This window comes from Pipistrellus kuhlii, unplaced genomic scaffold (assembly GCF_014108245.1).
Source record: "Pipistrellus kuhlii isolate mPipKuh1 unplaced genomic scaffold, mPipKuh1.p scaffold_m20_p_13, whole genome shotgun sequence".
In the NCBI taxonomy this organism is placed as follows: Eukaryota; Metazoa; Chordata; class Mammalia; order Chiroptera; family Vespertilionidae; genus Pipistrellus; species Pipistrellus kuhlii.
Window position 1 is genome coordinate 6,540,466 of NW_023425438.1, and position 11,482 is coordinate 6,551,947.

At 44.7% G+C, this 11,482-nt stretch overlaps 1 protein-coding gene across 5 annotated transcripts; it reads right to left on the bottom strand.

The window, feature by feature from the left end:
* Nucleotides 1–243: 243 nt before the first annotated feature.
* On the bottom strand, nt 244–11,268 carry LOC118717091 (WD repeat and coiled coil containing). 5 transcript variants are annotated; one of them, XM_045580508.1, is made up of 4 exons: nt 9,829–10,546; nt 5,172–7,008; nt 3,018–3,129; nt 244–694 (listed from the first exon to the last, which is right to left on the bottom strand). In XM_045580508.1, the coding sequence occupies exons 2-4, from the start codon at nt 6,987–6,989 to the stop codon at nt 552–554; spliced, it is 2,073 nt and encodes a 690-aa protein (XP_045436464.1). In that variant the 5' UTR covers nt 6,990–7,008; nt 9,829–10,546; the 3' UTR covers nt 244–551. The 5 variants fall into 5 exon arrangements, with proteins under 5 accessions (XP_045436464.1, XP_036290620.1, XP_036290618.1 ...); XM_036434727.2 differs by lacking the exon at nt 9,829–10,546 and adding an exon at nt 10,653–11,268 and having other exon boundaries at nt 565–941; XM_036434725.2 differs by lacking the exon at nt 9,829–10,546 and adding an exon at nt 10,598–10,655 and having other exon boundaries at nt 565–941.
* Between the last annotated feature and the right edge of the window lie 214 nt (nt 11,269–11,482).

The window sequence follows — 11,482 nt, forward strand, 5'->3', positions numbered from 1 at the left end:
GGCTTTTTTTTTTTTTTTTTTTTTTTTAATATATTTTATTGATTTTTTTTTACAGAGAGGAAGGGAGAGAGATAGCCAGAAACGTCGATGAGAGAGAAACATCGACCAGTTGCCTCCCGCATCCCCCCCTACCGGGGATGTGCTCACAACCAAGGCACATGCCCTTGACCAGAATCAAACCCGGGACCCTTCAGTCCGCAGACCGATGCTCTACCACTGAGCCAAACCGGTTTGGGCCAGTCAGTGGCTTTTTATCTTCCTTTGAACTCTGTCGATTTCTGCTGGTTTGGGCGAAGAAGAATATGCCGGAGGATATGCCCTCCTTACCCTCCTCTTTAAGCCACGAGAAAGATCCATCACATGTCGAGGTAGCTTTTAAGGGCTTCCGAGACAGCTTTAACACAGCTCTGGGCCGGGACAGAAAGCCTCAGAGAAACCATAAAACACAATCCATGGGGCACCATTACATTGTCTTGTTCTGGGAATTCCGATGTCAGACAAAACCACACCTCATGAATACACAAGCAAGCGCTTTCTGAGCCATCTCACATCTAACAAAGACCGCGCTCTGAGTGGGAGCCTCGTTCCCGGGGAAGACGGAGGAGTGGCCGAGCCAACCAGGCAAGCGCTTCGCCTCTGACAGCGAGCGGGGCAGTCCACAGTGGAAAACAGGTGTTGTTTGCAGTGGTCTCATCTGAAAGGCAATGCAGCAAATACTCTGCATCAGCCCAGGTGGTTCGAATAGCTGGCGGCACCTGAACTTCGGGCTGTATGTTCTCTAAAGACTTCAGGACAAGGACCAGAATCCAGACTCGGAGACAAAGAGTCTCCGAAGATATTTGGCCTGGAGCCGCCATCTCTTATGACTATTTCCTGTGCGGCTGTAAAAGTTAATGGGATGAAGCCTTCACTATCAGCAGAGAGAAGGATCCAGCGGGACTCTGCAAAGTAAAATGCACACGTGGGCAATTTAAGACATTTCATCTTATTCTACAAGGAAAAACAACGAATACGACTTTTTGAGGGGACGAATTCAGTAGTTGATAATCTTAAACCTGATCATCACAAGACTTTGCAGAGAATGGGGAGACGGAAGGACTGTTACGGGAGAGGGGGGGGTCTGGTAATATGGCAGGAAGAGGAAGGTGAGGACTTACGCAGAGCTAAAGGTCATACATTTTTCACTCAGGCTGGGCATTTATTATTCAGTGGTATGCAAATGGGCTTCTGCCTGCACACACAATAGGGGCTGTGTGTGGAGTGTCCCCACCTTATCTACATGCTCTTAGTTTCTCCAGAAAATATGTGAGGTTGGCAACAGCTACTCTTATGGAGGAACCTTCTTTACTCTTTTTTTTATTATTGATTTCAGAGAGGTAGAGAAAAACAGAAACAGAAACATCACTGATGAGAGAGAATCATTGATTGGCTGCTTTATGCACACCCCCTACTGGGGGTCAGGCCTGCAACCCAGGCATGTGCCCTTGACCGGAATCGAACCCGGGACCCTCCAGTCCACAGGCTGAAGCTCCATCCACTGAGCCAAACCAGCCAGGGCCCTTCTTTACTCTTTAGATCCATGTCAACCTCTGAACACAAAGGAGGCAAAAATGACAGAGCTAGGCCAGAATGGCCCAGAAAATCCTGAATGGCTTGTTCCAGGATAGCCGAGGGCCATCAGCATGCCTGGACCTTTTCTGGCTCTTTCAAGACTATGGTGTTGTAACCTTTTGACCTTGTAATTTCACTTCTGAAAAATCTATACTTCCCAAAAACAACACGTAAAATAGAGAGGTTTTTATTAATGTTATTTATAATGGGCCACCACTGGAACCCACTGAAATATCAAAGAAAATATGGCAGCCCAGCCAGTGTGACTCAGTGGTTAAGTGTCGACCTATAAGCCTGGAGGTCACAGTTCAATTCCTGGTCAGGGCACATGCCCAGGTTGCAGGCTTGATCTGATCCCCAGTAGGGGCTGTGCAGGAGGCAGCCTATCAATGATTCTCTCTTATCATTGATGTTGCTCTCTCTCTGTCTCCCTTCCTCTCTGAAATTAATAAAAACATATTAAATAAAAAAAAAAAGAAAAGAAAAAATATATAGCCCTAGCTGGTTTGGCTTAGTGGATAGAGCATCAGCCTGAGGACTGAAGGCTTCCAGGTTCGATTCCAGACAAGTGTCTAAGAAAACCACGGCCTGATGGAACATGGGCATGATTCAGTCCCTCTGCATCCAGAAGCGTCCCTCATGTCCATATGTTTGCTGCACATTGAAACAACCCCTTTCAGCCCTAACTGGTTTGGCTCAGTGGATAGAGCCTCGGCCTGCGGACTGAAAGGTCTCAGGTTCGATTCCAGTCAAGGGCATGTACCTGGGTTGTGGGCACATCCCCAACAGGAGGTGTGCAGGAGGCAGCTGATCGATGTTTCTCTCTCATCGATGTTTCTAACTCTCTCTCCCTCTCCCTTCCTCTCTGTAAAAAATCAATAAAATATATTTTAAAAAATAAAAAATAAAACAACCCCTTTCAGAAATATTCTGTAATGTTGCTATGATCTTTATGTTCTAGTGCAAAAGGTATTATGAGGTTTTTTATGTCATTTCCTTGCAGTTGTTATACAGGGTGGGGCAACAGTAGGTTTATAGCTATGATTACTCAACACAGAGTTTATTCTTGTATTATTACTTATTAATTATTGCATTATTTTCAATACGACCAACTGAAAACCTACTTTTACCCCACCCTGTATATGGCTTTGTAACTTTCTTCTAGTTTTTCATGTGCACAGTTAGGTTTTCCAGCTAGGCTATAAAGTCCTTACGGGCAGAACACATACTTTCCATGTGTCTGGTGTAATAGGCCTGGGTATACAGCAGACAACTGATAATAGTTGTTAATTATCTAGTGAATCACGGAATGACCAGCACACATCAATTCCATTACCAGTGAAAGTAACAAAACAGATGGTGGGAGGCGGGGTACTGGGAAGGGTGAATTTCTGGACTTTACCTACCATGCAGCATTTCAATAAGGGCGAGGCCGAAAGCCTGCTGCACTGCACTGAGCCTGAGTTTGCCATTGCAGAGAAGCACGTCTCTTTTTTCAACGGATTCTACAGAATGTTTCTTCAAATGCAAAAAAAAAAAAAAGTTGTTAAGCCAATTGCAGAAGCAATGGAGTTAACAATTCTTAAGAATAGAAAGTGTAAATAGTTTTTTTAAATCCTTATCTAGTACCACTATCAATTAGACATCAGTTTTATATAAGGAGCTTTTTGCTCTATTATTTAACACAACTAAAGGGTCAGAACAAAATATAACCCCTAATTAACTTTTCCTAGAACTTTACCACTAGAAACTGGCTGTCCTAGAATATGACTAATAACACTATAGATCATGGACAGCAGCCTAAGAGGCACAATCTGATGGTGAGGAACAGGTGTCTGGCTATTTTAGGTATAAATTTAAAAAACTTAACGCTCTCTTTATTGGGGGAAAAATGCCAAGAGAGACTGCCCTAAGGATTTGCACAAATAAATAAACTGGTCAAAATTTATTTCGTTTAGAAAAAGTACAAATAAAGCCTTAACCGGTTTGGCTCAGTGGATAGAGCATCGGCCTGTGGACTCAAGGGTCCCAGGTTCGATTCCAGTCAAGGGCATGTACCTTGGTTGCAGGCACATCCCCAGTAGGGGGTGTGCAGGAGGCAGCTGATTGATGTTTCTCTCTCATTGATGTTTCTAACTTTCTCTCCCTCTCCCTTTCTCTCTGTAAAAAAAATAAAATATATATTTTTAAAAACCCACAATCTCTTAGCCTTTAAAGAAAGTTTAAAAAATATTGCAAGAGAATCTAGACATTACATAAAAACTTCTTGTATACTGCTAACTCAGTAAGAAAAAAATAAGCAATCGGTAACTCATTTATTGCCCCAGAACATAAAGGCCTATGTACTCAAATTCACTAATAGTAAAGGAAAACAGAAATTGATAAAAGTGAAATGCTATTTCACATTCATGAGGATGTAAGGAAAAGGTTGCTGGTGAGCATGTAATGAGACACTGTTAAGTAAAAATCTTTAAAAGGCAATTGGGCAAATTTTTTTAAAAGTAGAAACAGCCGAGACCGGTTTGGCTCAATGGATAGAGCGTCGGCTTGGGGACTGAAGGGTCCCGGGTTCGATTCCGGTCAAGGGCATGTACCTTGGTTGCGGGCATATCCCCAGTGGGGGGTGTGCAAGAGGCAGCTGATCGATGACTCTCTCATCGATGTTTCTAACTCTCTGTCTCTCTCCCTTCCTCTCTGTACAAAATCAATAAAATATATTAAAAAAAAAAAAAAGTAGAAACATATATTTAAGTTGCATTCCTGCTTCTGGGAACCAACCCAATACCAATAAAAGTAGGAAAACAAATGGATACAAACAGGAATACTATTGTAGCACTATGCAACTGAAAACAAAGTGAATGTCCGTCAACAGGGAACGACTGAATCACCATAGAATACTCTCAGAATGAAGTAGAGAGTACAGCATATACCCTATTTCTATAAAACAAAAACCACCCCCGAACCTGTATGTCGCTGGTACCTATGTATCTACTTAGGCAAAGATCTGTGTAGATTGTGAGTATGAATTTCACTATGGAAGGATCCACATTAAGCTGCTAGTTAAATGGGGAGAAGCAGAGGTCAGTTCCATAGAAAGGAAAGTGTCCATGATAAAGAGATAGGACGCCATTTATGTAATGCATACATGGATGCATTAACATTCTTAACATAAATATAACCTTTATGCATGCATAAATAGATGCATTAACATTCTTAACATAAATATAACCTTTCTTATAAATGGAAGAGTGTCTGCATGCATAAGAAGAGTTTCACAATGAAATAGCACAATTAAAAAAATTCTTCTTCTTCTAAATATAAATTGACAGACTAAGTGCAATCATTCCTGTTTCACACCATGCCCATGATAAAAATCAGTGCATCCTAGTATGTGTGTCCATGTGGTTGGCAGGCAACCGGTCTGTAAAGGTGTAACAGCTTGCCTGAAATATAACAGCCCAGTTCAATTCAAATACCATCTTTTGCGACCATTTTTCTGGCAGTGGCTAGTGGCGGCAGGAGCTTTTATGTACAGTGGTGGCTCCTTAAGGAGAGATTACCTGGTAAGAGATGTGGACATAAGGCAGATCCTGAGAGAGTGGATACACCGGAGAGGACTTCTCTCCATTCTGCAGGAAGTCTGTGAGTTCAGAGAGACAGCGCTGTACTTCAATCACTTTCCTAGATAATGTTTCCAGTCCCTTAGAGAGCTGGCGAGTTTCCTTTTCCCGTTGTAAGTTCTTTCCTGGAGGGAAACTGAGAGGGTCCGGGGTGCCGGTGTAGTCTGGTGTGCTGCTGGGTTTGGGCAGTGTCGCTGACCCATTAACAGGCTCAGCATCTGGAGTCTCCAGGGCGATGGGGTCATCACAGACAGTGGACGGAGGACTTTTGAGTTCTTTAATAAGAGTAATTCCAGGCTTTCCACTTTGACGACTGCTAGTAGCTGTTAAGGCGAGTCCTCTGTTTAGGTGACAAACATCTGGCGAAAGACTTTCCATTAGCTTTTTCCTCCCTGCTTTATTTAACAGAGTGCTGGAAGCGGGGCAGCCACTCTGGTCTTCACTCACCGTTACTGGAAACTCCTCTTTCAACCTGACTTCTCTAATAACCAAGCGAATGATATACTCATCGGACTTTGAAGAAGGAAGAAACGTCGAATCAGTGGATTTTTGTTTTCCTACCAAGATTAATAGTAATTTATCTGTCAAGAAACATAAGCCTTTCGGTCTCTCACCACTCTCTAACTGAATTTGCTGGATGTTTGGCATAAGCGATGGCACGACAGAATAGATAAAAATTATATTACAAGTATTGGAAGCCACTGCCACAACCTTCGCTTCCGGATTAAATGCTATTAGATCGGGAACCAGAATGCCCGGAATGGTGACTTTTTTGGTCTGGGTAACCTCTTTCTCGAAGGTCACAAGAATCAAATGTGAAGAATCCAGATCGGTTCCTGCCAAGCAATCCTTTTTTCTCAGACAAATAAGGGCACTGCTCTCAGACTCGGATCTATTGAAACGTATATGAGTGAGATCCAGAGGATCTGAACCGCGAGAAGAAAAGGGAGAAACTGCTGTGTCGGAATTTGTCCCTTTATCCACAGAGGGCGTCTCACCAATAACCGGCGAGGTATACAGACAAGTGTCTTCACTGCCAGGTGGACTGCCGACTGTTTCAGATGCTTTTAAGCTACAAATCTTCCCTATTGGGAGTTCAGTGGCTATGAGGACCTGGGAGCCCACCGTGGCCCCGATGGCGCGCACGGCGCTGGGCACGTCAAACACAGGGCAGGAGGAGCACCTCTGAAGAGCCTTCTGAGCACCGTCCCAGATGTAAGAGTGCAGGCTGCTGCCCACCGCCACCACCAGCCTCCGGCCATCCCGGGCCCAGCACGCACAGTGAATGAGGCCCTGGGCGCTGCTGTCCACTCTCTCTCGGGAACTGTGACAGCGAAGGTCATGGACGGAGACATGCTGTGCGGTCAGCACGGTGAGAACCGCACTCTCTGGGTGCCACACGCAGCCTTGGGGAAGGACGGCGTGTGATTCTCTGATCTCACAGGCCCGAGACATCGACGGCTTGCTGGTTTCCACGGTTCTGGGACACAGCTGCCACACGGTGACATGCAGCCTATGCTGGACAGCGAGCAGAGGGGGCGTGTCAGCCGCGCCAGGTGGGGCCCACGACACCCCGTGCACGTGCTCAAACTGCCCAATGACCTTCGAGTCCCCGAACTTGACCTCTCCGCTCTGAAGCCGTACATCGGTCAGGATGACCTGCTTCCCATCGGTCCAGGTAAGGCCGTGAACTGGGTGGATTGCTTGATACAAGGCATTCAGCCCGCTCCTGAAGAGTTTTCCTTTTCCCAACTCCATCCTTTCTGATAAAGGTTATCTGAAATAATTAAAAAGAAAGCTACATCCTGAGACTGTAATCAGAGAAACCCAGAATACAGGACATGTTTCAAGACAGCTGGCTTAGAAGTTTCACAAGTCAGTATTGTGAGAGGATAAAAGGATAGGAGGAACCCTGGCCGGTTTGGCTCAGTGTCTAGAGTAGGGGTGTCGAACTCAATCAGAGAAGGGGCCAAAATCTAAAATCCAGCCTAAATCGCGGGCCGAATGGTTTACTGAACAGTCATAAACTGTCATTGTGATGGAAACGCAGCGGAGTGCAGTGATGACAGCGCGGTGCGGGCCACATTGCAAGGCCTGGCGGGACGGATTTGGCCCGCGGGCCTTGTGTTTGACACATGTGGTCTAGAGCATTGGCCTGCTGACTGAAGGGTCCCAGGTCCAATTCCAGTCGAGGGCATGATCCCCAGTAGGGGGCATGCAGGAGGCAGCCAATCAATGATTCTCTCTAATCCTTGATGTTTCTATCTTCCTCTCTCCTCCTTTCCTTTCTGAAAACTATATATATATTTGTAGAACTGGAGAAATTAGAATATGGAATGGATATTAGATAATATTGTAGAGTTAGTAATTTTCTTAAGTGTGACCATTGTATTGTGGTCATGTAGAAAAATGTCTTTATTGTTACGATAATGTATGTTGAAGTATATGGGAGAAAGTGTCATAATGTCTACAACTTTCTTTCAAATGCTTTAGAAAACAAACAACCCCCCCCAAAATATATCAAAAAACATAATTTGTGTGTGTATATATGGAGAGAGTGCGCTAAAGCAAAGGTAGCAAAATGTTAATAATTGCTGAATTCAGATTGAGGAGACTGTGTCAGTATTCATGGGATTTTCAACTTTTAAGCTAGAAAAGTTTCAAATTAAAAAATTGAGAAAAGTCTTCATTATCATCGAATTTCTATTCTCCTTTTACTGCCAACACAATAAATGATATTCACAACTCTGACTTTATTAGCACTTATTTCTTCAACTCCCTTATACAGAAATGACACTCAAAAGTCTCTATTGCTATTTCTACTTCATAATTTTCAAAAAGCACTTAATTTCCAGGATATTTTCACATTCCGGATTGCATTTGTTTGCAACAATCCTTCACAATAATGTAGATTAGGCTAGGCAAGTATTACTTTCAAACTTTTCATTCTTAAGGGATTCCCCCCCAGACATTTGGATGACTAAAGTACATGCTCACTGCAATGAAATTCAAGCACACCAGAGGTGTCTAAAGTAAAACAAAATGTCTCCTCCGACTCCTCTTTACCACCACCACCACCCCATCCTCCAAATATTAAGTCCTTGAAAAAAAGCACTGTTAAAAATTTGATGTGATAGTCTTTGAATCTGTTAAAGCAATCCTATATAATAAAAGGGTAATATGCAAATAGACCGAACGGCAGAACAACTGAACAAAGAGTAGTATGCTAATGATATGCTAGGGCTGCTCAACCACTCGCTATGACATGCACTGACCACCAGGGGGCAGATGCTCAGACAGGTAGGTTAGCTTGCTGCTGGGGTCTGGCTGATCAGGACTGAGCAAGATGGGCCAGACACACTCTGTAGCCCTCCCACAGTCCCTCCCCAGACCGATCATGTACCAGTGGGGTCCCTCAACCTGGCCTGTGTCCTCTTGAAATCCAGGACCCTCAGGGGATGTCGGAGAGCAGGTTTCAGCCTGATCGCGCAGGCTATTCCCCTTGGGAGGGTGCCAAACTCAGGGATCATGGCTGGCGAGAGAACGGGAGCCTTTCAGATCGGGACTGATTGGGTGATTGGGTGCAAGCCCGTGTCAGGCACAGTGGGGCCAGGATGAGCAGGAGCGCAGGTAGGAGCTGCAGGCTGTTGGGACTGTGGGTTTTGCCCGATCCCTGCAGGCCACCCAGAGGGATTCATGCACAAATTTGTGCACTGGGCCTCTAGTATATGTATATTTCTTTATACATATATATGATTTTATATGTGCTACCTTTTTAAAATCCTTTAGAGAGGGGAAGCAACAAGGAGAGGAGAGAGGAAGAGGAGAGAGGGAGAGAAACATTTATGTGAGAGGAACATCCATTGGTTGCCTTCTGTACCCGCAACCTAGATATGTGCAACCTTTTGGTGCACGAGACCACTCCAACCAAAGGAGCCACACCGTCCAGGACTAAATTTTTTCTTTTGGACAAAAATGGGACATAAGTCAGAGCTCCCGGGTATTAACAACAGAAACCACTCTGGTTAACTTAAGCAAAAAATAATAATAAAACTAAATTAAAAATAAGCTCAAGAACCAGGCTCAGAGAACAGACTGCTAGGCACAATGAACTTCTGCTGCCCCTCTCTCTAGTCAGCTGAGAATCAACGTCACTGCCCCTTCACCTGATGACTATTGCTTACAATTCACAACGGGGAGAGGCCTCCCACAGGTTGAGCTCAGTTCACATACCCTGTGCTCTAGCAACCAGGAGGGGAGAGGGTTTCCCCACAAAAAGCCAAGAGGCCCAATGTTGAAATGGCCTTCAGGTCTCCAAACATTTGGTATCTTGTAAAACATCTACACTCCCCCCACCACCCCCAGGTGCGTTGTCTTTGCCTCTTTCTCTCTCCTAAGCTCCAAGGGCCCTCTCCTTTTTGCCTCTGTAACTTGTTTCCTGAGCCCAGGCGGCCTAGCTGGCTCCCTTTTTATACCCGTTACTTTCTAAACTAACTTTCGCTTGTGCTGGGCGGGGGTTAAGAATTCACACACAGCAAAGGTATATTCACACACACATAAAAAAAAAATCCATCCAAAGAAAATTATGATTACATACCTCCAGACTTTTCCATGCCGTGTGGTTCAACTTTTACAGCCGTACCGTGCAATTTTGTATTGCGTTTAGGTTTTGTTTTTGTTTTTTCACTTAACATTGTATATTAGCATCTCCCCATATTATTTAAGGGTTTTGTGAATTATTTTTTTCCAAAGATCAATAGATATTTAATGTATTGTTGAACCCCAGTAATAAAATAAAATAAAGTAAAAACGGAAGCGTTCAGTTTGGAAAACTAATTGCTAAAAAATTATCATATATACAGGGTGTCCCCAAAATGTATACACACTTTAACAGCTGAGAGTTGTAGATTCTATTACACTTTGAAAATGAAATGTATTCTGTCTTTATTCAAAGGATGTATGCATTTTGGGGGGATGAATTATTTTTACAGGCCCCTTAATATTCACTCAGTGAAGTTGCATCACTTTGCTTACCGCTGAGACACCCGTTGGTAGCCAACTTTAGCCCATTATAAATAACGCTTTAGACAGATCTTTATGCATAGAGCCTTTTCTCCTTCTGGATGGTTACTTTAGGGGGTAGATTCCCTGAAATATCACTCATGAGTCACAGGGGAGATATATTAATATTCACCCCTTTAAACCCACCCGCGGCTCCCCCGCACCCACTAACCATCCTCCCCACGCAGTCCGCACACCCGAGTGTCTTTCACCCCCTCCCCCAGGGCCGGCCCCTCCACCATCCATCCCGCCTACCCACAGGCTCCCCACACCCGCCAGGCCGGGCAACCGTGGAGACAAAACACCTTTGGACTCACTGCCCCGCAGTAAACCAGTTTCCCTGGGGCCGCCCCGACTCACTCAATGCCGCTCCAAAGTCCGCAGCGGGTACCGGAAGCACCGCCTCCAAGGTCTCTGATAAGTGAGATGGTCGGGAATGCTGCCAGCCTATTGGTTGTTATGTGCGTCACGTTAGAAAAGGGTCTTTTCCACGGACCAATAAACTCTGGCTTTGCCGCACAGATCTCTGGGAGTTGTAGTCCATGTGATACTCCCGACTGTAAGCCTCACGCAATTTCTCTCTCTCTCGAGGTTTAATTCCTTTCTCCACTTTTATCGGTTTTCTTAGTCTAAGAAGGAGTCCAGGAGCCCTAGAGTCAATACGGTTTCTTAAGTTTTTGAGGGGAGATGGGGAGTCAGGGATGGGAAGGGGTTGAGGATCTATTTAACATACAAAATTTCACCTAAAAACTGTTGTGGGTGTTTTTTTGTTTGTTTGTTTTGTTTTGTTTTTTTTAATGTTCTTATCTGTACACAAAATATTGTGCATTCCATTGAAGCCACTTCACTGACCTGTTCGTTACACACCCCTGTTCTATAGGTACCCCAAAGTGTCTGCCCATGGCCATAGCTCATGGACTAGTTTGTCAACCAGTCTTCTCTAGACCGAGTTACCCCCCCTGGGAGACCCTGGGCCACACCTGGGAGCAGCCAGGGGGGCATTTCAGATCCTGACCCTCATAGTTCAGCTGACCATCATCGTTCTTGAACAACACAGCCAATCCTCTGTCAATGAGGCTGAGCGCCTGGAGTCTCCTAGGCAACCACCCGGAAAAAGGGGGAAGAACATCTCTAGGGATAGTCCGGACACCTTTCTCTTCCCAGGCCAGCACCACGGGTTAGAATCAGAC